Raw genomic sequence first — 27,500 nt, 5'->3', positions numbered from 1 at the left:
TTCCATGAATCCGTGCTGGTTGTCGTTTATAATTTTGTTCCGTTCCAGGTGCTCCACCACTCTCCTCCTGATCATCTTCTCCATGACTTTGCATACTATACACGTCAGTGACACTGGTATGTAGTTTAGCGCCTCGTTTCTGTCTCCTTTCTTAAAAATGGGGACTACATTTGCGGTCTTCCATACCTCAGGTAGTTGCCCAGTTTCAAGAGATGTGTTGAAGATTGTGGTTAGTGGCACACACAGTATATCTGCTCCTTCTCTAAGGACCCACGGGGAGAGTGTTCTGTGTGTGGGGGGGGGCGGGTGTTGTGATATTTTGGTTTAAACTCTCTCACTTCCTATCGTTTTCTCCCTTATTTTTCCTTGTCCTAGATATTTATCACCCTCCCTCCCTCATATCCTTCCTTTCCCTCTCCCTCATATTCTTATATCCCCCTCCCTCATGTTCTTCCTTCTCCCCCTCCTTCATATCCTTATATCCTTCCTCCCTCATATTCTTCCCTCCCTCATATTCTTCCCTCCCTCATATTCTTCCCTCCATCATATTCTTCCCTCCCTCCCTCAAGGAAAAGGATTCTTTGATTCAAGGGAAACGAATATTTGATTCAAGGAAAATGACTCTGAAGAGAAAGTGACTGAGGGAAAACGACGGAGGGGAAAATGACACCGAGGGGAAAGTGACTTTGAGAGGAAGTGAATCTGAGAGAAAGTGACACCTCTGTACTTAATATAATTTTCTTATTTTCAGGAAGAGCGAAATTAGCTAACAATCTCAATGCACGTTGACCCTTATCCCCTCCCTCCCTGAACTACTCCTCTCCCGTAGATGCAGAGCCGAGCTCAGGGTGTAAACTCCCTTACAGAGCCGAGCTCAGGGTGGAAATCTACACATCACCTTTGAATCACAAACTGTGAACACAGTGGTGGGTGGGGTTCGAAAAGTGCTCAATTTAGACTGGTTCGAAACGTGCTGAGTGTGGCTGGTTGGTCCACCAGCTCAAAAGACTGTGTTCCAAAAGTATTCAGCGGAGTGAGGGAGTGTACAGCAGCCTGTCAGAGACTGGCTTGTTCCAAGCTTAAGTCATCCTGTCTGGAAACTGTCAGGGGACTGGCTTATTCCAAGCTTCGCTTCACCTGTCTGGAAACTGTTAGGGGACTGGCTTATTCCAAGCTTCGCTTCACCTGTCTGGAAACTGTCAGGGGACTGGCTTATTCCAAGCTTCTCTTCACCTGTCTGGAAACTGTCAGGGGACTGGCTTGTTCCAAACTTCGCTTCACAGCTTGTTCAGTGAGGGTTGCCTGTGAGGTGTTGCAACTTGTCTCTCTCAAGGGCTCGTGAAGATGGCGTTCGTAAGCGTTTCGAACGTTCGCCTGCCTGGGATTTGCACGAACGTGTTCAGAAACTCTCCGTACGCGTCTTAGCTCCCATCCACAGTGTGTTCGAGAACGTTTCGAGCACTCTACGCAGACACGGAAAGAAACTCTTCAAAACGCCAATTGTGAAAGTCTTTGAAAGTTCACTATAAAAGACTGTTCATCTCGTTCAGGCTGAACATACTGTTTTACGGGCATTTTGAACACGGACATTGCCGGTATGTGATGAAGTCTTGTACCAAGAGGTGAAGGTGTAGTAGAGTGAACAGCGGTTGATGGAACAAAGGCTTCGCTACAAGGTTATGTTTAACAAGCACTTAAAGTAGGGAGTACTGGAACAAAGATTAAGAATACTTACTGGAACAAGCACTCAAGGTTGTTACTGGAACAAGCACTCAAGGTTGTTAGTGGAACAAGCACTCAAGGTTGTTACTGGAACAAGCACTCAAGGTTGTTAGTGGAACAAGCACTCAAGGTTGTTACTGGAACAAGCACTCAAGGTTGTTAGTGGAACAAGCACTCAAGGTTGTTACTGGAACAAGCACTCAAGGTTGTTACTGGAACAAGCACTCAAGGTTGTTACTGGAACAAGCACTTGACAGACTTTAACGAACGCTCAAGCACTGATTGCTACAAGCGCTCAAGCAGACATGATGAATCACGTTTTAGACGACAAGTTGAGCCCTGAGTCTGAACCCCTGACGTCAGGGGTCTCGTTGTCACCAGTGACGACAACCCCAGCCGACACCACCCCGACGTCCGTCGGCGTCGGCAGCGTCGTCGGCTGCTGCGAGGCTTCGCCGGCTGTCGGCCGGAAGTACGTCTTCGGGGCGCTGGGAGGTTCCGCCAGCAGCGATGTGGTCGCCAACTTTACCGACTGGTCGACTCCCATCACCCCTACCATGAATGGTCAGCCACCAGGTGAGTGACTACCATGACTATTACCATGAATGGTTAACCGCCAGGTATCTACCACCACTACTACCATGAATGGTCAGCCACCAGGTGAGTGACTACCATGACTATTACCATGAATGGTCAGCCGCCAGGTATCTACCATCACTACTACCATGAATGGTCAGTCACCAGGTGACTAGTATGACTATTACCATGAATGGTCAACCAGCAGGTGAGTGACTACCATGACTATTACCATGAATGGTTAACCGCCAGGTATCTACCACCACTACTACCATGAATGGTCAGCCACCAGGTGAGTGACTACCATGACTATTACCATGAATGGTCAGCCGCCACGTATCTACCATCACTACTACCATGAATGGTCAGCCACCAGGTGACTACCATGACTATTACCATGAATGGTCAACCAGCAGGTGAGTGACTACCATGACTATTACCATGAATGGTCAGCCACCGGAAGTCTACCATGACTATTACCATGAATGGTCAGCCACCAGGTGTCTACCATGACTTACCATGAATGGTCAGCCACTAGATGACTACCATAACTATTATCATGGTCAACCACCAGGTGTCAACCATAACTACTACCATGAATGGTTAGCCACCAGGTGAGTGACTACCATCACTACTGCCATGAATGGTCATCCAGCAGGAAACCAACACTACCATCAATGATCAACCAGCAGGTAGCTACCATTACTATCAATGGTCAAACAGCAGGTGACTACCATCACTCCCATGAATGGTCATATAGCAGGTGAGTGACTACCATCACTACCATGAATGGTCAACCAACAGGTGTCTACCATCACTCCCATGAATGGTCAGCCAACAGGTGAGTACTACCATCACTCCCATGAATGGTCAATCAGCAGGTGAGTGACTACCATCACTAACATGAATGGTTAACCAGCAGGTGAGTGTCTACCATCATTTCCATCCCCTGTACCATGACTCCTACCATAGATTAATCCTAAAATAAATCCCTAATTGACTTAACTCTCATATATAGACTCAATGATTTTCTTACTTACAATTACAGAAGGACCTACCTAGTTTGGGCCAGTAGGCCTTCTGCAGTGTTCTTCTATTCTTATGTTCTGTATAATTCAGTTCACTTTCTTATAGATTGCAGATTAAATAGATATATTTTTATATCGAAAAAAATGTCCTGCGGGAAGCGTTCTTGAAGAGTTGTTATCGGCAGCCGTTTTGTGCTCAATCATGGTACCATCTGGGAGTCAGAGTCTCTTGGCGCGCTCTCTGAGAGTTCCCGCGCTGCCTCATGATTGGCTCTCCCCGCCGCACGTTTCCCTGACCAGGAGTTCTGATTGGCTGCAGGGGCGGTGGCGGGGGCGAGGTTGTAGAGCGTCCGGGGGCGCTTGGCTCCCCACGCGAAGAATGAGGCTTCAAGCAGTTGTTGAAGCTTCGGGCTTGGTAGTTGCTTCAGGCTCGCAAAGAATGAGACTTCTAGTGGGAGTTCTTAAAGCTTCAGGCAGTGTAGTTTTTTCAGGCTCGTGAAGAATGTTACTTTCAGCGGTTGTTGAAACTTCAGGCTCGTAATAAATGAAGCTTTCAGCAGTTTTTGAAACTTCAGGCTTTGTAGTTGTTTCAGACGCGTCACAATTTACTGATTGACGTGGTTTGTTGTGCTGATTGCTGATTGGGCTACTGTTTAGTCCCGGGCCTGATTGAGGCTACTTATTAGGTTCAAAAGGACTGATTGGGGCTACCGATTAGGTTCAATAGGACTGATTTGGTCTGTTGATTAGGCCTGATCGAGAACACTGATTTAGTCCAGTGATTCGCTGATCAGTATAGTTCTGTTCCTGTAACTGAAGACTTTGCTCCAGTAACTGAAGACTTTGCTCCAGTAACTAAAGACTTTGCTCCAGTAACTGAAGACTTTGCTCCAGTAACTAAAGACTTTGCTCCAGTAACTGAAGACTTTGCTCCAGTAACTAAAGACTTTGCTCCAGTAACTAAAGACTTTGCTCCAGTAACTGAAGACTTTGCTCCAGTAACTAAAGACTTTGCTCCAGTAACTAAAGACTTTGCTCCAGTAACTGAAGACTTTGCTCTAGTAACTAAAGACTTTGCTCCAGTAACTAAAGACTTTGGTTGGTAGGTAAGACACAAAGGCAACAGTTAGGCAACTTTATTCCGAAACGTTTCGCCTACACAGTAGGCTTCTTCAGTCGAATACAGAAAGTAGGCAGGAACAGTAGAGATGTGAAGACGATGTAATCAGTCCATCACCCTTGAAGTCGTTGAATTTGAGGTTGTCAGTCCCTCAGCCTGGAGAGTTCAGTTCCATAGTCAGGAACTATCTGAAGATCAAGCGACAGTGCAGAGACTTAAATACTGTCGGAAGGAGAGGTGCATAGTAGTAGTAGTAGTAGTAGTGAGAATGTAGCCACTGAGAGGTCAGGTCCCTCTCAGATCCAACAGTTCTCACTTGAAAGGGTTGTCCAAGGTGTTTTCTGTACCAAGAGGCCATGTGTTGCAGTGTCTGACAAGATGAACATCAAAATGGTATAAAATACCGACAGGTTGGTAGGTAAGACACAAAGGCAACAGTTAGGCAACTTTATTCCGAAACGTTTCGCCTACACAGGCTGAGGGACTGACAACCTCAAATTCTACGACTTCAAGGGTGATGGACTGATTACATCGTCTTCACATCTCTACTGTTCCTGCCTACTTTCTGTAATCGACTGAAGAAGCCTACTGTGTAGGCGAAACGTTTCGGAATAAAGTTGCCTAACTGTTGCCTTTGTGTCTTACCTACCAACCTGTCGGTATTTTATACCATTTTGATGTTCATCTTGTCAGACACTGCAACACATGGCCTCTTGGTACAGAAAACACCTTGGACAACCCTTTCAAGTGAGAACTGTTGGATCTGAGAGGGACCTGACCTCTCAGTGGCTACATTCTCACTACTACTACTACTACTACTATGCACCTCTCCTTCCGACAGTATTTAAGTCTCTGCACTGTCGCTTGATCTTCAGATAGTTCCTGACTATGGAACTGAACTCTCCAGGCTGAGGGACTGACAACCTCAAATTCAACGACTTCAAGGGTGATGGACTGATTACATCGTCTTCACATCTCTACTGTTCCTGCCTACTTTCTGTATTCGACTGAAGAAGCCTACTGTGTAGGCGAAACGTTTCGGAATAAAGTTGCCTAACTGTTGCCTTTGTGTCTTACCTACCAACCTGTCGGTATTGTATACCATTTTGATGTTCAACTAAAGACTTTGCTCCAGTAACTGAAGACTTTGCTCCAGTAACTGAAGACTTTGCTCCAGTAACTGAAGACTTTGCTCCAGTAACTGAAGACTTTGCTCCAGTAACTGAAGACTTTGCTCCAGTAACTAAAGACTTTGCTCCAGTAACTAAAGACTTTGCTCCAGTAACTGAAGACTTTGCTCCAGTAACTAAAGACTTTGCTCCAGTAACTGAAGACTTTGCTCCAGTAACTGAAGACTTTGCTCCAGTAACTGAAGACTTTGCTCCAGTAACTGAAGACTTTGCTCTAGTAACTGAAGACTTTGCTCTAGTAACTGAACTTTGCTCCAGTAACTGAAGACTTTGCTCTAGTAACTGAAGACTTTGCTCCAGTAACTGAAGACTTTGCTCCAGTAACTGAAGACTTTGCTCCAGTAACTGAAGACTTTGCTCCAGTAACTGAAGACTTTGCTCCAGTAACTGAAGACTTTGCTCTAGTAACTGAAGACTTTGCTCCAGTAACTGAAGACTTTGCTCCAGTAACTGAAGACTTTGCTCCAGTAATTGAAGACTTTGCTCCAGTAACTGAAGACTTTGCTCCAGTAACTGAAGACTTTGCTCCAGTAACTGAAGACTTTGCTCCAGTAACTGAAGACTTTGCTCTAGTAACTGAAGACTTTGCTCCAGTAACTGAAGACTTTGCTCCAGTAACTGAAGACTTTGCTCCAGTAACTGAAGACTTTGCTCCAGTAACTGAAGACTTTGCTCCAGTAACTGAAGACTTTGTTCTAGTAACTAAAGACTTTGCTCCAGTAACTGAAGACTTTGCTCCAGTAACTGAAGACTTTGCTCCAGTAACTGAAGACTTTGCTCCAGTAACTGAAGACTTTGCTCCAGTAACTGAAGACTTTGCTCTAGTAACTGAAGACTTTGCTCTAGTAACTGAAGACTTTGCTCCAGTAACTGAAGACTTTGCTCTAGTAACTGAAGACTTTGCTCCAGTAACTGAAGACTTTGCTCCAGTAACTGAAGACTTTGCTCCAGTAACTGAAGACTTTGCTCCAGTAACTGAAGACTTTGCTCCAGTAACTGAAGACTTTGCTCTAGTAACTGAAGACTTTGCTCCAGTAACTGAAGACTTTGCTCCAGTAACTGAAGACTTTGCTCCAGTAACTGAAGACTTTGCTCCAGTAACTGAAGACTTTGCTCCAGTAACTGAAGACTTTGTTCTAGTAACTAAAGACTTTGCTCCAGTAACTGAAGACTTTGCTCCAGTAACTGAAGACTTTGCTCCAGTAACTGAAGACTTTGCTCTAGTAACTAAAGACTTTGCTCCAGTAACTAAAGACTTTGCTCCAGTAACTGAAGACTCTGCTCCAGCACTCTCATAGACACGACTTAATACCCAGACAAACTGCAACAAAAGTTCTGACAGAACAAAACACAGTTATACAAGCGAGTGTTCCGTAATCTGTCAGGGAGCAATTACAACACTTAGGCAAGTGTCAGAAGTGTTGCACTGCCACCCTTGCTAAGTATATCAACATGACAGTTATGTTGCTAACCAGGGAGACATGGCCGCCGCTACACTTCATGTCTTTGTCAGCAATATTACTCTGCAATTTAAGGGTATTTGACGAGGCGCCAGGATTGTTGACGCATATGTTGTCATTGTTTTTCGTATCTTCAAAGAAATTTGGTGGAGAGATGGTTAGTGTGCCTTCTGCTTTACTATTCTTGATTCACACACACACACACACACACACACACACACACACACACACACACACACACACACACACACACACACACACACACACACACAGACCATTCATGATGGTCCTTAGCCAGGTAGAAGACTGACATTTCTTCTCATTTGACAGCCTCGGTGTGGACTTTTAGGTCATTGTCTGTCTTTCCCATGTACTCTAAACCAGTGCTTGAGTTCATTTGTACTAGTAACTAGTAGTGAGAGTACTTTGTTGTAAACCAGGGCCAGGTATCATGACTGTTAAACCAGTGCCAAGTATCATGACTGTTAAACCAGTGCCAGGTATCATGACTGTTAAACCACTTCCAGGTATCATGACTGTTAAACGAGTGCCAGGTATCATGACTATTAAACCAGTGCCAGGTATCTTGGCTGTTAAACCACTGCCAGGTATCATGACTGTTAAACCACTGCCAGGTATCATGACTGTTAAACCAGTGCCAGGTATCATGACTGTTAAACCAGTGCCAGGTATCATGACTATTAAACCAGTGCCAGGTATCATGACTTAAACCAGTGCCAGGTATTATGACTATTAAACCAGTGCCAGGTATCATGACTATTAAACCAGTGCCAGGTATCATGACTATTAAACCAGTGCCAGGTATCATGACTTAAACCAGTGCCAGGTATTATGACTATTAAACCAGTGCCAGGTATCATGACTATTAAACCAGTGCCAGGTATCATGACTATTAAACCAGTGCCAGGTATCATGACTATTAAACCAGTGCCAGGTATCATGACTATTAAACCAGTGTCAGGTATCATGACTATTAAACCAGTGCCAGGTATCATGATTATTAAACCAGTGCCAGGTATCATGACTATTAAACCAGTGTCAGGTATCATGACTATTAAACCAGTGCCAGGTATCATGACTATTAAACCAGTGCCAGGTACCATGACTGTTCTTTACTATCCTCTACAACCATGACTGCTCTGTACTATCCTCTACAACCATCACTGCTCTGTAATATCCTCTACAACCATGACTGCTCTGTACTATCCTCTACAACCATGTCTGCTCTGTACTATCCTCTACAACCATCACTGCTCTGTAATATCCTCTACAACCATGACTGCTCTGTACTATCCTCTACAACCATGACTGCTCTGTACTATCCTCTACAACCATCACTGCTCTGTAATATCCTCTACAACCATCACTGCTCTGTATTATCCTCTACAACCATGTCTGCTCTGTACTATCCTCTACAACCATGACTGCTCTGTACTATCCTCTACAACCATGACTGCTCTGTACTATCCTCTACAACCATCACTGCTCTGTAATATCCTCTACAACCATCACTGCTCTGTATTATCCTCTACAACCATGTCTGCTCTGTACTATCCTCTACAACCATGACTGCTCTGTACTATCCTCTACAACCATGACTGCTCTGTACTATCCTCTACAACCATGACTGCTCTGTACTATCCTCTACAACCATGACTGCTCTGTACTATCCTCTACAACCATGACTGCTCTGTACTATCCTCTACAACCATGACTGCTCTGTACTATCCTCTACAACCATGACTGCTCTGTACTATCCTCTACGACCGTGACTGCTCTGTACTATCCTCTACAACCATGACTGCTCTGTACTATCCTCTACAACCAAGACTGCTCTGTACTATCCTCTACAACCATGTCTGCTCTGTACTATCCTCTACAACCATGACTGCTCTGTACTATCCTCTACAACCATGTCTGCTCTGTACTATCCTCTACAACCATGATTGCTCTGTACTATCCTCTACAACCATGACTGCTCTGTACTATCCTCTACAACCATGTCTGCTCTGTACTATCCTCTACAACCATGACTGCTCTGTACTATCCTCTACAACCATGTCTGCTCTGTACTATCCTCTACAACCATGTCTGCTCTGTACTATCCTCTACAACCATGACTGCTCTGTACTATCCTCTAAAACCATGTCTACTCTGTACTATCCTCTACAACCATGTCTGCTCTGTACTATCCTCTACAACCATGACTGCTCTGTACTATCCTCTACAACCATGTCTGCTCTGTACTATCCTCTACAACCATGACTGCTCTGTACTATCCTCTACAACCCTGTCTGCTCTGTACTATCCTCTACAACCATGATTGCTCTGTACTATCCTCTACAACCATGACTGCTCTGTACTATCCTCTACAACCATGTCTGCTCTGTACTATCCTCTACAACCATGACTGCTCTGTACTATCCTCTACAGCCATGTCTGCTCTGTACTATCCTCTACAACCATGACTGCTCTGTACTATCCTCTACAACCATGACTGCTCTGTACTATCCTCTACAGCCATGTCTGCTCTGTACTATCCTCTACAACCATGACTGCTCTGTACTATCCTCTACAACCATGACTGCTCTGTACTATCCTCTACAACCATGACTGCTCTGTACTATCCTCTACAACCATGTCTGCTCTGTACTATCCTCTACAACCATGACTGCTCTGTACTATCCTCTACAACCATGACTGCTCTGTACTATCCTCTACAAACATGACTGCTCTGTACTATCCTCTACAACCATGACTGCTCTGTACTATCCTCTACAACCATGACTGCTCTGTACTATCCTCTACAGCCATGTCTGCTCTGTACTATCCTCTACAACCCTGTCTGCTCTGTACTATCCTCTACAACCATGTCTGCTCTGTACTATCCTCTACAACCATGACTGCGCTGTACTATCCTCTACAACCATGTCTGCTCTGTACTATCCTCTACAACCATGACTGCTCTGTACTATCCTCTACAACCATGACTGCTCTGTACTATCCTCTACAACCATGACTGCTCTGTACTATCCTCTACAACCATGTCTGCTCTGTACTATCCTCTACAACCATGACTGCGCTGTACTATCCTCTACAAACATGACTGCTCTGTACTATCCTCTACAACCATGACTGCTCTGTACTATCCTCTACAACCATGAGTGCTCTGTACTATCCTCTACAACCATGACTGCGCTGTACTATCCTCTACAAACATGACTGCGCTGTACTATCCTCTACAAACATGACTGCGCTGTACTATCCTCTACAAACATGACTGCTCTGTACTGTCCCATATCCCCCCCCCCTTCCAGTTGTTGTTGTCATCTCAGTGGACTTAACTAAGACATAACTCTGTTTGCTGAGACACTGAGCAAATTTAACATTGATCACTACGATTTTAGTGAACGTTTCCGACTGTCTGAAGCACTCAGTGACTGTCTGAAGTACTCACTGACTGTCTGAAGTACTCTGACTGTCTAAAGCACTCACTGACTGTCTGAAGTACTCACTGACTGTCTGAAGTACTCACTGACTGTCTGAAGTACTCTGACTGTCTAAAGCACTCACTGACTGTCTGAAGTACTCACTGCCTGTCTGAAGTACTCACTGCCTGTCTGAAGTACTCACTGCCTGTCTGAAGTACTCACTGCCTGTCTGAAGCACTCACTGCCTGTCTGAAGCACTCACTGACTGTCTGAAGTACTCACTGCCTGTCTGAAGCACTCACTGACTGTCTGAAGTACTCACTGCCTGTCTGAAGCACTCACTGACTGTCTGAAGCACTCACTGACTGTCTGAAGTACTCACTGCCTGTCTGAAGCACTCACTGACTGTCTGAAGTACTCTGACTGTCTAAAGCACTCACTGACTGTCTGAAGTACTCACTGCCTGTCTGAAGTACTCACTGCCTGTCTGAAGTACTCACTGCCTGTCTGAAGTACTCACTGCCTGTCTGAAGCACTCACTGCCTGTCTGAAGCACTCACTGACTGTCTGAAGTACTCACTGACTGTCTGAAGCACTCACTGACTGAAGTACTCACTGCCTGTCTGAAGTACTCACTGCCTGTCTGAAGCACTCACTGACTGTCTGAAGCACTCACTGACTGTCTGAAGTACTCACTGACTGTCTGAAGCACTCACTGACTGAAGTACTCACTGCCTGTCTGAAGTACTCACTGCCTGTCTGAAGCACTCACTGACTGAAGCACTCACTGACTGTCTGAAGTACTCACTGCCTGTCTGAAGTACTCACTGCCTGTCTGAAGCACTCACTGACTGTCTGAAGTACTCACTGACTGTCTGAATCACTCACTGACTGAAGTACTCACTGCCTGTCTGAAGCACTCACTGCCTGTCTGAAGTACTCACTGACTGTCTGAAGCACTCACTGACTGTCTGAAGCACTCACTGACTGTCTGAAGTACTCACTGCCTGTCTGAAGCACTCACTGACGGTCTGAAGTACTCACTGACTGTCTGAAGCACTCACTGCCTGTCTGAAGCACTCACTGCCTGTCTGAAGCACTCACTGCCTGTCTGAAGCACTCACTGACTGTCTGAAGCACTCACTGCCTGTCTGAAGCACTCACTGACTGTCTGAAGCACTCACTGACTGTCTGAAGCACTCACTGACTGTCTGAAGTACTCACTGACTGTCTGAATCACTCACTGACTGAAGTACTCACTGCCTGTCTGAAGCACTCACTGCCTGTCTGAAGCACTCACTGACTGTCTGAAATACTCACTGACTGTCTGAATCACTCACTGACTGAAGTACTCACTGCCTGTCTGAAGTACTCACTGCCTGTCTGAAGCACTCACTGACTGTCTGAAGCACTCACTGACTGTCTGAAGTACTCACTGCCTGTCTGAAGCACTCACTGACTGTCTGAAGTACTCACTGCCTGTCTGAAGCACTCACTGACTGACTGAAGTACTCACTGCCTGTCTGAAGTACTCACTGCCTGTCTGAAGTACTCACTGCCCGTCTGAAGCACTCACTGACTGTCTGAAGTACTCACTGCCTGTCTGAAGCACTCACTGACTGTCTGAAGTACTCACTGCCTGTCTGAAGTACTCACTGCCTGTCTGAAGCACTCACTGACTGTCTGAAGCACTCACTGACTGTCTGAAGCACTCACTGACTGTCTGAAGTACTCACTGCCTGTCTGAAGTACTCACTGCCTGTCTGAAGCACTCACTGACTGTCTGAAGTACTCACTGCCTGTCTGAAGCACTCACTGCCTGTCTGAAGTACTCACTGCCTGTCTGAAGCACTCACTGACTGTCTGAAGCACTCACTGACTGAAGTACTCACTGCCTGTCTGAAGTACTCACTGCCTGTCTGAAGTACTCACTGCCTGTCTGAAGCACTCACTGACTGTCTGAAGTACTCACTGCCTGTCTGAAGCTCTCACTGACTGTCTGAAATACTCACTGACTGTCTGAATCACTCACTGACTGAAGTACTCACTGCCTGTCTGAAGCACTCACTGACTGTCTGAAGTACTCACTGCCTGTCTGAAGCACTCACTGACTGTCTGAAGCACTCACTGACTGTCTGAAGCACTCACTGACTGTCTGAAGTACTCACTGCCTGTCTGAAGTACTCACTGCCTGTCTGAAGCACTCACTGACTGTCTGAAGTACTCACTGCCTGTCTGAAGCACTCACTGCCTGTCTGAAGTACTCACTGCCTGTCTGAAGCACTCACTGACTGTCTGAAGCACTCACTGACTGAAGTACTCACTGCCTGTCTGAAGTACTCACTGCCTGTCTAAAGTACTCACTGCCTGTCTGAAGCACTCACTGACTGTCTGAAGTACTCACTGCCTGTCTGAAGCACTCACTGACTGTCTGAAATACTCACTGACTGTCTGAATCACTCACTGACTGAAGTACTCACTGCCTGTCTGTCTGAAGTACTCACTGCCTGTCTGAAGCACTCACTGACTGTCTGAAGTACTCACTGCCTGTCTGAAGTACTCACTGCCTGTCTGAAGCACTCACTGACTGTCTGAAGCACTCACTGACTGTCTGAAGTACTCACTGCCTGTCTGAAGCACTCACTGCCTGTCTGAAGTACTCACTGCCTGTCTGAAGTACTCACTGCCTGTCTGAAGCACTCACTGACTGTCTGAAGCACTCACTGACTGTCTGAAGTACTCACTGCCTGTCTGAAGTACTCGCTGCCTGTCTGAAGTACTCACTGCCTGTCTGAAGCACTCACTGACTGTCTGAAGCACTCACTGACTGTCTGAAATACTCACTGACTGTGCTTAAATAGCAACGCTCTTCTTGCCTAATAAGGCAAGCGAAAATTTGTGTATGCAATAATTTCGCAAAAATCATACTGAACCTAACGAAAAAAAAATATTCCATTGTGTTTGTTTATTATTAAATTATTGTAAACTTATCTAAAATATATTTAGTTGGATTAGGCTAAATTAAATTACGCTTGTTATAATAAGGTCAGGTAAGTTTTCTAAGGTTCTTTTGCTTCAGAATTATTAATTTTTACATTAACATAAATGAAAAAAATATATCTTTAAACGTATACGAGAATATATATATATATATATATATATATATATATATATATATATATATATATATATATATATATATATATATATATATATATATATATATATATATATAATTTTAACTGTTCTACTGATAACACTCTTGTGTTAATGATATTTATTCTTGTTCTTCCTCAGGTGAGTACATGTGTGATGCTGCTCCCTGAGTACATGTTGCTCCTCCTCAGGTGAGTACAAGCATCTTACTTCTGCCTCAGTGTATAGGAACTCTTGATCCCCCTTGAAGTGTATTTATTGGAACACAGGCGAGAAAGGTACCTCATAATTTACACCTGCTAAATCCTGGATACCTTTATACCTTTAGCGAGTTTCAAGAATCTTGCTACTCTCGGAGCCCGGCCAGGGGCCAGGCTCGTCTGGTGCTAGCCTGGTCAACCAGGCTGGTTGATCTGGCACCTGGTGAAGATACTTGTCCAGTTTCCTCTTAAAGACTTATATACTTGTTCCAGCAATGTTTCTGATATCTTCTGGTAAAATGTTGAATAATCTGAGGCCACTAATGTTGACATAGTGCTCCATTATTGTTCCCACCGCGCCGCTGCTTTTCCTTGAGTTTATTTTGCACTTCCTTCCATGGAGGGATTAGTCCCAAACTTGCACACTGAAATCACTGCCCAGTACCTCAAGAAACTTGCCAGATGATTTAATGTAATGTCAATGAAAAGTAGGGCTACCATGAGTACACTAGGAGATGAAGAAGTGTAAGGGGACCGAGACTCTTCAACACCTTTCTTTCATATAGAAGGGGAATTACCTTGATCTAGAGATGGACTTGTGATATCCTTCCCAGGGACCCATGATGTCCTTCCAAAGGACCCAGGATGTCCTTCCACAGGACCCCGGATGTCCTTCCACAGGACCCAGTGTGTCCTTCCCCAGGACCCAGTATGTCCTTCCCCAGGACCCAGGATGTCCTTCCACAGGACCCAGTATGTCCTTCCCCAGGACCCAGGATGTCCTTCCCCAGGACCCAGGATGTCCTTCCCCAGGACCCAGGATGTCCTTCCCCAGGACTCAGGATGTCCTTCCCCAGGACCCAGGATGTCCTTCCACAGGACCCAGGATGTCCTTCCACAGGACCCAGTATGTCCTTCCCCAGGACCCAGTATGTCCTTCCCCAGGACCCAGGATGTCCTTCCGCAGGACCCAGGATGTCCTTCCCCAGGACCCAGTATGTCCTTCCCCAGGACCCAGGATGTCCTTCCACAGGACCCAGTATGTCCTTCCCCAGGACCCTGGATGTCCTTCCCCAGGACCCAGTATGTCCTTCCCCAGGACCCAGGATGTCCTTCCCCAGGACCCAGGATGTCCTTCCACAGGACACAGTATGTCCTTCCCCAGGACCCAGGATGTCCTTCCCCAGGACCCAGGATGTCCTTCCCCAGGGCCCAGGATGTCCTTCCCCAGGACCCAGTATGTCCTTCCACAGGACCCAGAATGTCCTTCCCCAGGACCCAGGATGTCCTTCCCCAGGACCCAGGATGTCCTTCCCCTGGACCCAGGATGTCCTTCCCCTGGACCCAGGATGTCCTTCCCCAGGACCCAGGATGTCCTTCCCCAGGACCCAGGATGTCCTTCCACAGGACCCAGGATGTCCTTCCCCTGGACCCAGGATGTCCTTCCCCAGGACCCAGAATGTCCTTCCCCAGGACCCAGTATGTCCTTCCACAGGACCCAGGATGTCCTTCCCCAGGACCCAGTATGTCCTTCCCCAGGATCCAGGATGTCCTTCCCCAGGACCCAGGATGTCCTTCCCCAGGACCCAGAATGTCCTTCCCCAGGACCCAGTATGTCCTTCCCCAGGACCCAGGATGTCCTTCCCCAGGACCCAGTATGTCCTTCCACAGGACCCAGGATGTCCTTCCCCAGGACCCAGGATGTCCTTCCCCAGGACCCAGTATGTCCTTCCCCAGGACCCAGGATGTCCTTCCACAGGACCCAGTATGTCCTTCCCCAGGACCCAGGATGTCCTTCCCCAGGACCCAGGATGTCCTTCCCCAGGACTCAGGATGTCCTTCCCCAGGACCCAGAATGTCCTTCCACAGGACCCAGGATGTCCTTCCACAGGACCCAGTATGTCCTTCCCCAGGACCCAGTATGTCCTTCCCCAGGACCCAGGATGTCCTTCCGCAGGACCCAGGATGTCCTTCCCCAGGACCCAGTATGTCCTTCCCCAGGACCCAGGATGTCCTTCCACAGGACCCAGTATGTCCTTCCCCAGGACCCTGGATGTCCTTCCCCAGGACCCAGTATGTCCTTCCCCAGGACCCAGGATGTCCTTCCCCAGGACCCAGGATGTCCTTCCACAGGACACAGTATGTCCTTCCCCAGGACCCAGGATGTCCTTCCCCAGGACCCAGGATGTCCTTCCCCAGGGCCCAGGATGTCCTTCCCCAGGACCCAGTATGTCCTTCCACAGGACCCAGAATGTCCTTCCCCAGGACCCAGGATGTCCTTCCCCAGGACCCAGGATGTCCTTCCCCTGGACCCAGGATGTCCTTCCCCTGGACCCAGGATGTCCTTCCCCAGGACCCAGGATGTCCTTCCCCAGGACCCAGGATGTCCTTCCACAGGACCCAGGATGTCCTTCCCCTGGACCCAGGATGTCCTTCCCCAGGACCCAGAATGTCCTTCCCCAGGACCCAGTATGTCCTTCCACAGGACCCAGGATGTCCTTCCCCAGGACCCAGTATGTCCTTCCCCAGGATCCAGGATGTCCTTCCCCAGGACCCAGGATGTCCTTCCCCAGGACCCAGAATGTCCTTCCCCAGGACCCAGTATGTCCTTCCCCAGGACCCAGGATGTCCTTCCCCAGGACCCAGTATGTCCTTCCACAGGACCCAGGATGTCCTTCCCCAGGACCCAGGATGTCCTTCCCCAGGACCCAGTATGTCCTTCCCCAGGACCCAGGATGTCCTTCCCCAGGATCCAGGATGTCCTTCCCCAGGACCCAGGATGTCCTTCCCCAGGACCCAGGATGTCCTTCCCCAGGACCCAGGATGTCCTTCCCCAGGACCCAGTATGTCCTTCCACAGGACCCAGGATGTCCTTCCCCAGGACCCAGGATGTCCTTCCCCAGGACCCAGGATGTCCTTCCCCAGGACCCAGTATGTCCTTCCACAGGACCCAGGATGTCCTTCCCCAGGACCCAGGATGTCCTTCCCCAGGACCCAGTATGTCCTTCCCCAGGACCCAGGATGTCCTTCCCCAGGACCCAGGATGTCCTTCCCCAGGATCCAGGATGTCCTTCCCCAGGACCCAGGATGTCCTTCCCCAGGACCCAGGATGTCCTTCCCCAGGATCCAGGATGTCCTTCCCCAGGACCCAGGATGTCCTTCCCCAGGACCCAGGATGTCCTTCCCCAGGACCTTCAGGATGTCCTTCCCCAGGACCCAGGATGTCCTTCCCCAGGACCCAGGATGTCCTTCCCCAGGACCCAGGATGTCCTTCCCCAGGACCCAGGATGTCCTTCCCCAGGACCCAGGATGTCCTTCCCCAGGACCCAGGATGTCCTTCCCCAGGACCAGGATGTCCTTCCCCAGGACCCAGGATGTCCTTCCCCAGGACCCAGGATGTCCTTCCCCAGGACCCAGGATGTCCTTCCCCAGGACCCAGGATGTCCTTCCCCAGGATCCAGGATGTCCTTCCCCAGGACCCAGGATGTCCTTCCCCAGGACCCAGGATGTCCTTCCCCAGGACCCAGGATGTCCTTCCCCAGGACCCAGGATGTCCTTCCCCAGGACCCAGGATGTCCTTCCCCAGGATCCAGGATGTCCTTCCACACAGGACCCAGGATGTCCTTCCCCAGGATGTCCAGGATGTCCTTCCCCAGGACCCAGGATGTCCTTCCCCAGGACCCAGGATGTCCTTCCCCAGGACCCAGGATGTCCTTCCCCAGGACCCAGGATGTCCTTCCCCAGGACCCAGGATGTCCTTCCCCAGGACCCAGGATGTCCTTCCCCAGGACCCAGGATGTCCTTCCCCAGGACCCAGGATGTCCTTCCCCAGGACCCAGGATGTCCTTCCCCAGGACCCAGGATGTCCTTCCCCAGGACCCAGGATGTCCTTCCCCAGGACCCAGGATGTCCTTCCCCAGGACCCAGGATGTCCTTCCCCAGGACCCAGGATGTCCTTCCCCAGGACCCAGGATGTCCTTCCCCAGGACCCAGGATGTCCTTCCCCAGAACCCAGGATGTCCTTCCCCAGGACCCAGGATGTCCTTCCCCAGGACCCAGGATGTCCTTCCCCAGGACCCAGGATGTCCTTCCCCAGGACCCAGGATGTCCTTCCCCAGGACCCAGGATGTCCTTCCCCAGGACCCAGGATGTCCTTCCCCAGGACCCAGGATGTCCTTCCCCAGGACCCAGGATGTCCTTCCCCAGGACCCAGGATGTCCTTCCCCAGGACCCAGGATGTCCTTCCCCAGGACCCAGGATGTCCTTCCCCAGGACCCAGGATGTCCTTCCCCAGGACCCAGGATGTCCTTCCCCAGGACCCAGGATGTCCTTCCCCAGGATCCAGGATGTCCTTCCCCAGGACCCAGGATGTCCTTCCCCAGGACCCAGGATGTCCTTCCCCAGGACCCAGGATATCCTTCCCCAGGACCCAGGATGTCCTTCCCCAGGACCCAGGATGTCCTTCCCCAGGACCCAGGATGTCCTTCCCCAGGACCCAGGATGTCCTTCCACAGGACCCAGGATGTCCTTCCCCAGGACCCAGGATGTCCTTCCACAGGACCCAGTATGTCCTTCCCCAGGACCCAGGATGTCCTTCCCCAGGATCCAGGATGTCCTTCCCCAGGACCCAGGATGTCCTTCCACAGGACCCAGGATGTCCTTCCCCAGGATCCAGGATGTCCTTCCCCAGGACCCAGGATGTCCTTCCCCAGGATCCAGGATGTCCTTCCCCAGGATCCAGGATGTCCTGTCTTGTTCCACATTGTTATTTTTTCATTACTTAGTTATTTCTTTCACTATTCTATTTCTGTAAGTACGCATTATCTGCGTTACTACGTCGTTAGTTGTGACATCTCATTAACTGCATTACAAATTTGTTTTTGGCGTTACTACTACGATATTGGCGTTACTACTACGGTATTGGCGTTACTACTACGGTATTGGCGTTACTACTACGGTATTGGCGTTACTACTACGGTATTGGCGTTACTACTACGATATTGGCGTTACTACTACGGTATTGGCGTTACTACTACGATATTGGCGTTACTACTACGATATTGGCGTTACTACTACGGTATTGGCGTTACTACTACGGTATTGGCGTTACTACTACGATATTGGCGTTACTACTACGGTATTGGCGTTACTACTACGATATTGGCGTTACTACTACGATATTGGCGTTACTACTACGGTATTGGCGTTACTACTACGGTATTGGCGTTACTACTACGATATTGGCGTTACTACTACGGTATTGGCGTTACTACTACGATATTGGCGTTACTACTACGGTATTGGCGTTACTACTACGATATTGGCGTTACTACTACGATATTGGCGTTACTACTACGGTATTGGCGTTACTACTACGGTATTGGCGTTACTACTACGATATTGGCGTTACTACTACGGTATTGGCGTTACTACTACGATATTGGCGTTACTACTACGATATTGGCGTTACTACTACGGTATTGGCGTTACTACTACGGTATTGGCGTTACTACTACGATATTGGCGTTACTACTACGGTATTGGCGTTACTACTACGATATTGGCGTTACTACTACGGTATTGGCGTTACTACTACGATATTGGCGTTACTACTACGGTATTGGCGTTACTACTACGATATTGGCGTTACTACTACGGTATTGGCGTTACTACTACGATATTGGCGTTACTACTACGATATTGGCGTTACTACTACGGTATTGGCGTTACTACTACGATATTGGCGTTACTACTACGGTATTGGCGTTACTACTACGGTATTGGCGTTACTACTACGATATTGGCGTTACTACTACGATATTGGCGTTACTACTACGGTATTGGCGTTACTACTACGGTATTGGCGTTACTACTACGATATTGGCGTTACTACTACGGTATTGGCGTTACTACTACGATATTGGCGTTACTACTACGGTATTGGCGTTACTACTACGATATTGGCGTTACTACTACGGTATTGGCGTTACTACTACGATATTGGCGTTACTACTACGATATTGGCGTTACTACTACGGTATTGGCGTTACTACTACGATATTGGCGTTACTACTACGGTATTGGCGTTACTACTACGGTATTGGCGTTACTACTACGGTATTGGCGTTACTACTACGGTATTGGCGTTACTACTACGATATTGGCGTTACTACTACGGTATTGGCGTTACTACTACGGTATTGGCGTTACTCTTGCGGTATTGGCGTTGCTACTACGATATTGGCGTTACTACTACGGTATTGGCGTTACTACTACGGTATTGGCGTTGCTACTACGGTATTGGCGTTACTACTACGGTATTGCCGTTACTACTTCGGTATTGGCGTTACTACTACGGTATTGGCGTTGCTACTACGATATTGGCGTTGCTACTACGGTATTGGCGTTACTACTACGGTATTGGCGTTGCTACTACGATATTGGCGTTAATACTACGGTATTGGCGTTACTACTACGGTATTGGCGTTACTACTACGGTATTGGCGTTACTACTACGGTATTGGCGTTACTACTACGGTATTGGCGTTACTATTGCGGTATTGGCGTTGCTACTACGATATTGGCGTTAATACTACGGTATTGGCGTTGCTACTACGGTATTGGCGTTACTACTACGGTATTGGCGTTACTATTGCGGTATTGGCGTTGCTACTTCGATATTGGCGTTAATACTACGGTATTGGCGTTACTACTACGGTATTGGCGTTACTACTACGATATTGGCGTTACTACTACGGTATTGGCGTTACTACTACGGTATTGGTGTTACTATTGCGGTATTGGCGTTGCTACTACGATAATGGCGTTACTACTACGGTATTGGCGTTACTACTACGGTATTGGCGTTGCTACTACGGTATTGGCGTTACTACTACGGTATTGGCGTTACTACTTCGGTATTGGCGTTACTACTACGGTATTGGCGTTGCTACTACGATATTGGCGTTGCTACTACGGTATTGGCGTTACTACTACGGTATTGGCGTTGCTACTACGATATTGGCGTTACTACTACGGTATTGGCGTTACTACTACGGTATTGGCGTTGCTACTACGATATTGGCGTTACTACTACGGTATTGGCGTTACTACTACGGTATTGGCGTTGCTACTACGATATTGGCGTTGCTACTACGGTATTGGCGTTACTACTACGGTATTGGCGTTGCTACTACGATATTGGCGTTACTACTACGGTATTGGCGTTACTACTTCGGTATTGGCGTTACTACTACGGTATTGGCGTTGCTACTTCGGTATTGGCGTTGCTACTACGGTATTGGCGTTGCTACTACGATATTGGCGTTGCTACTACGGTATTGGCGTTACTACTACGGTATTGGCGTTGCTACTACGGTATTGGCGTTACTACTTCGGTATTGGCGTTACTACTATGGTATTGGCGTTGCTCCTACGGTATTGGCGTTACTACTTCGGTATTGGCGTTACTACTACGGTATTGGCGTTGCTACTACGGTATTGGCGTTACTACTACGGTATTGGCGTTGCTACTACGGTATTGGCGTTACTACTACGGTATTGGCGTTACTACTACGATATTGGCGTTACTACTACGGTATTGGCGTTACTACTACGGTATTGGCGTTACTACTACGGTATTGGCGTTACTACTACGGTATTGGCGTTACTATTACGGTATTGGCGTTACTACTACGGTATTGGCGTTACTACTACGGTATTGGCGTTACTACTACGGTATTGGCGTTACTACTACGGTATTGGCGTTACTACTACGGTATTGGCGTTACTACTACGGTATTGGCGTTACTACTACGGTATTAGTGTTACTACTACGGTATTGGCGTTACTATTACGGTTTTGGCGTTACTACTACGGTATTGGCGTTACTACTACGGTATTGGCGTTACTACTACTGTTTTGGCGTTACTACTACGGTATTGGCGTTACTACTACGGTATTGGCGTTACTACTACGGTATTGGCGTTACTACTACGGTTTTGGCGTTACTACTACGGTATTGGCGTTACTACTACGGTAATGGCGTTACTACTACGGTATTGGCGTTACTACTACGGTTTTGGAGTTACTACTACGGTATTGGCGTTACTACTATGGTATTGGCGTCAGTACTAAGGTATTGGCGTTACTACTACGGTATTGGCGTTACTACTATGGTATTGGCGTTACTGCTATGGTATTGGCGTCACTACTAAGGTATTGGCGTTACTACTACAGTATTTGCGTTACTACTACGGTATTGGCGTTACTACTACGGGTTTGGAGTTACTACTACGGTATTGGCGTTGCTACTACGGTATTGGCGTTACTACTACGGTATTGGCGTTACTACTATGGTATTGGCGTCACTACTAAGGTATTGGCGTTACTACTACGGTATTGGCGTTACTACTACGGTATTGGCGTTACTACTACGGTATTGGCGTTACTACTACGGTATTGGCGTTACTACTACGGTAGTAGCGCTACAACTACGCTAGTGGCGTTACTACTACGGTATTGGCGTTACTACTACGGTATTGGCGTTACTACTACGGTATTGGCGTTACTACTACGGTATTGGCGTTACTACTACGGTATTGGCGTTACTACTACGGTAGTAGCGCTACAACTACGCTAGTGGCGTTACTACTACGGTATTGGCGTTACTACTACGGTAGTAGCGCTACAACTACGCTAGTGGCGTTACTACTACGCTATTGGCGTTACTACTACGCTAGTGTAGTTACTACTGCGGTTGGCGTTACTACTATGGTATTGGCGTTACTACTACGGTAGTAGCGTTACTACTACGCTATTGGCGTTACTACAACGCTATTGGCGTTACTACAACGCTAGTGGAGTTACTACTATGGTATTGGCGTACTACCACGCTATTGCCGTTACTACTACGGTAGTAGCGTTACTACTACGCTATTGGCGTTACTACTACGCTAGTGGAGTTAGTACTACGCTTGTGGCGTTACTACTACGCTAGTGGAGTTACTACTACGCTAGTGGCGTTACTACTACGCTAGTGGAGTTAATACTATGGTATTGGCGTTACTACCACGCTATTGCCGTTACTACTACGGTAGTAGCGTTACTATTACGCTATTGGCGTTACTACTACGCTAGTGGAGTTACTACTACGCTAGTGGCGTTACTACTACGCTAGTGGAGTTACTACTACGCTGGTGGCGTTACTACTACGCTATTGGCGTTAATTCTACGCTACTGAAATTTTTACTACGCTAGTGAAGTTACTACTACGGTATTGGCGTTACTGCTACGCTGTTGACGCTTTTACTACGCTAGTGGCATTATTACTACGCTGTTTGCGTTATTACTACGCTATTAGCGTTACTACTACGCTAGTTGCGTTAGTACTGCTCTAGTGGCGTTACTGCTACGCTATTGGCGTTACTGCTGCGTTATTGGCGTTACTACTACGCTAGTGGCGTTACTGCTACGCTTGTGGCGTTACTGCTGCGTTATTTGTTTCACTTGTTCATTCTTCGTTATTTCGGCATTGCTGAAATAAGGAAGAGTATTCGAGCCTTAAGTACTAGTTCTCCGTGTTGAATGTTACATGTACAGTAGTGGTTGTGGTGGTAGTGGTGATGGTAGTGGTGATGGTGGTAGTGGTGGTAGTGGTTGTGATGGTAGTGATGATGGTAGTGGTGATGGTGGTAGTGGTGGTAGTGGTTGTGATGGTAGTGATGATGGTAGTGGTGATGGTGGTAGTGGTGATGGTGGTAGTGATGATGGTAGTGGTTGTGGTGGTAATGATGATGGTAGTGGTTGTGGTGGTAGTGGTGATGGTAGTGGTGATGGTGGTAGTGGTGGTAGTGGTTGTGATGGTAGTGATGATGGTAGTGGTGATGGTGGTAGTGGTGGTAGTGGTTGTGATGGTAGTGATAATGGTAGTGGTGATGGTGGTAGTGGTGGTAGTGGTTGTGATGGTAGTGATGATGGTAGTGGTGATGGTGGTAGTGGTGATGGTAGTAGTGATGATGGTAGTGGTTGTGGTGGTAATGATGATGGTAGTGGTGATGGTGGTAGTGAGGATGATAGTGGTTGTGGTGGTAGTGATGATGGTAGTGGTTGTGGTGGTAGTGATGATGGTAGTGGTGATGGTGGTAGTGATGATGGTAGTGGTGATGGTGGTAGTGATGATGGTAGTGGTGATGGTGGTAGTAATGATGGTAGTGGTTGTGGTGGTAGTGATGATGGTAGTGGTGATGGTGGTAGTGATGATGGTAGTGGTTGTGGTGGTAGTGATGATGGTAGTGGTGATGGTGGTAATAATGATCGTAGTGGTTGTGGTGGTAGTGATGATGGTAGTGGTTGTGGTGGTAGTGGTGATGGTAGTGGTGATGGTGGTAGTGATGATGGTAGTGGTTGTGGTGGTAGTGATGATGGTAGTGGTGATGGTGGTAGTAATGATGGTAGTGGTTGTGGTGGTAGTGATGATGATAGTGGTTGTGGTGGTAGTGGTGATGGTTGTGATGGTAGTGATGATGGTAGTGGTAATGGTGGTAGTGGTTGTGATGGTAGTGATGATGGTAGTGGTGATGGTGGTAGTGGTAGTGATGATGGTAGTGGTGATGGTGGTAGTGATGATGGTAGTGGTTGTGGTAGTGATGATAGTAGTGGTGATTGTGGTAGTGGTGATGGTAGTGGTTGTGGTGGTAGTGATGATGATAGTGGTTGTGGTGGTAGTGGTGATGGTAGTGGTTGTGGTGGTAGTGATGATGACAGTGGTGATGGTAGTGGTTGTGATGGTAGTGATGATGGTAGTGGTTGTGGTGGTAGTGATGATGGTAGTGGTTGTGATGGTAGTGATGATGGTAGTGTGATGGTAGTGGTGATGGTAGTGATGATGGTAGTGATTGTGATGGTAGTGATGATGGTAGTGGTTGTGATGGTAGTGATGATGGTGGTGGTGATGGTGGTAGTGATGATGGTAGTGGTTGTGGTGGTAGTGATGATGGTAGTGGTGATGGTGGTAGTAATGATGGTAGTGGTTGTGGTGGTAGTGATGATGGTAGTGGTGATGGTGGTAGTGATGATGGTAGTGGTTGTGGTGGTAGTGATGATGGTAGTGGTGATGGTGGTAGTAATGATGGTAGTGGTTGTGGTGGTAGTGATGATGGTAGTGGTGATGGTGGTAGTAATGATGGTAGTGGTGATGGTGGTAGTAATGATGGTAGTGGTTGTGGTGGTAGTGATGATGGTAGTGGTTGTGGTGGTAGTGGTGATGGTAGTGGTGATGGTAGTGGTGATTGTGGTAGTAATGATGGTAGTGGTTGTGGTCGTAGTGATGGTAGTGGTTGTGGTGGTAGTGGTGATGGTAGTGGTTGTGGTGGTAGTGATGATAGTGATGATGGTAGTGGTTGTGATGGTAGTGATGATGGTAGTGGTGATGGTGGTAGTGATGATGGTAGTGGTTGTGGTGGTAGTGATGATGGTAGTGGTGATGGTGGTAGTAATGATGGTAGTTGTTGTGGTGGTAGTGATGATGGTAGTGGTGATGGTGGTAGTAATGATGGTAGTGGTTGTGGTCGTAGTGATGATGGTAGTGGTTGTGGTGGTAGTGATGATGGTAGTGGTGATGGTGGTAGTAATGATGGTAGTGGTTGTGGTCGTAGTGATGATGGTAGTGGTTGTGGTGGTAGTGGTGATGGTAGTGGTTGTGGTGGTAGTGATGATAGTGATGATGGTAGTGGTTGTGATGGTAGTGATGATGGTAGTGGTGATGGTGGTAGTGATGATGGTAGTGATGATAGTGATGATGGTAGTGGTTGTGATGGTAGTGATGATGGTAGTGGTGATGGTGGTAGTGATGATGGTAGTGGTTGTGGTGGTAGTGATGGTGGTAGTAATGATGGTAGTGGTTGTGGTGGTAGTGATGATGGTAGTGGTTGTGGTGGTAGTGGTTGTGGTGGTAGTGATGATGATAGTGGTGATGGTAGTGGTTGTGGTGGTAGTGATGATGGTAGTGGTTGTGGTGGTAGTGATGATGATAGTGGTTGTGGTGGTAGTGATGATGGTAATGGTTCTGGTGGTAGTGATAATGGTATTGGTTGTGGTGGTAGTGATGATGGTAGTGGTGATGGTGGTAGTGATGGTAGTGGTTGTGGTGGTAGTGATGATGGTAGTGGTGATGGTGGTAGTGATGATGGTAGTGGTTGTGGTGGTAGTGATGATGGTAGTGGTGATGGTGGTAGTGATGATGGTAGTGGTTGTGGTGGTAGTGATGATGGTAGTGGTGATGGTGGTAGTAATGATGGTAGTGGTTGTGGGGGTAGTGGTTGTGGTGGTAGTGATGATGGTAGTGGTTGTGGTGATAGTGATGATGGTAGTGGTGATGGTGGTAGTGATCATGGTACTGGTTGTGGGGGTAGTGGTTGTGGTGGTAGTGATGATGGTAGTGGTTGTGGTGGTAGTGAAGATGGTAGAGGTGATGGTGGTAGTGATCATGGTAGTGGTTGTGGGGGTAGTGGTTGTGGTGGTAGTGATGATGGTAGTGGTTGTGGTGGTAGTGATGATGGTAGTGGTGATAGTGGTAGTGATCATGGTAGTGGTTGTGGGGGTAGTGGTTGTGGTGGTAGTGATGATGGTAGTGGTTGTGGTGGTAGTGATGATGTAGAGGTGATGGTGGTAGTGGTGATGGTAGTGGTTGTGATGGTAGTAATGATGGTAGTGGTGATGGTAGTGGTTGTGGTGGGAGTGGTGAAGTTAGTGGTTGTGGTGGTAGTGGTTGTGGTGGTAGTGGTGATGGTAGTGGTTGTGGTTTTAGTGGTGATGGTAGTGGTTGGGGTGGTAGTGATGATGGTAATGGTGATGGTAGCGGTTGTGGTGGTAGTGGTTGTGGTGGTAGTGGTTGTGGTGGTAGTGATGATCGTAGATGTTGTGGTGGTAGTAATGTTGGTAGTGGTGATGGTAGTGGTTGTGATGGTAGTGATGATGGTAGTGGTGATGGTAGTGGTTGTGGTGGTAGTGATGATGGTAATGGTGATGGTAGCGGTTGTGGTAGTAGTGATGATGGTAGTGGTTGTGGTGGTAGTGGTTGTGGTGGTAGTGATGATCGTAGATGTTGTGGTGGTAGTGATGTTGGTAGTGGTGATGTGTTACAAAAAACGCGATTCTAAAAGCTTAGAGATCTCCAGTGAATACTAGAAAGGACTGCCCTTCTAACATCCCGCCTGTTACTGGGTTTTAGTAACAAGTAGTCAGTATCCTTCTCCAATTATCCATTAGAATTCAGTATGATTCAATAGTTCTTCAGGATTACAACTGGTAGGCTACTAACTAGAGAAATTAAAATTTAATAAATTTATTAAGTCTAGAGGTATATTATCAAATTAAATTAAATTAAATTAATCACAGTAATCAAAATAATATCACTTCTCTCGAGTACAATATTATTGTGCTGAAAGCACATATCACATTTATAATTCTTAGTACCGTCTGGTACATTAACATTTAATAAGATATTACAAATATGTACAAGTAAGTGTGTATGTGTGTAAGTGCTCCAAGTAGTTCGCTATGTCTCACGACTCGACTAGACTTAAACAAGTGACTGAC

General features: G+C 47.4%; 1 protein-coding gene across 1 annotated transcript in view; it reads left to right on the top strand.

The window, feature by feature from the left end:
- kcc (solute carrier family 12 member kcc) overlaps positions 1–27,500 on the top strand; it is a 489,611-nt gene that overhangs the window by 102,150 nt on the left and 359,961 nt on the right. Inside the window, exon 2 of the mRNA XM_070099766.1 lies at positions 752–2,298. Within this exon, the coding sequence (XP_069955867.1) occupies positions 2,028–2,298 (271 nt within the window). The 5' untranslated portion in view covers positions 752–2,027. The remainder of the gene's footprint in view (positions 1–751; positions 2,299–27,500) is intronic.

The sequence above is a fragment of the Cherax quadricarinatus genome, chromosome 5 (genome assembly GCF_038502225.1).
Source record: "Cherax quadricarinatus isolate ZL_2023a chromosome 5, ASM3850222v1, whole genome shotgun sequence".
In the NCBI taxonomy this organism is placed as follows: domain Eukaryota; kingdom Metazoa; phylum Arthropoda; class Malacostraca; order Decapoda; family Parastacidae; genus Cherax; species Cherax quadricarinatus.
Note: the sequence above shows the minus strand (reverse complement) of the source record. Positions and strands in the feature narration are given on the sequence as shown.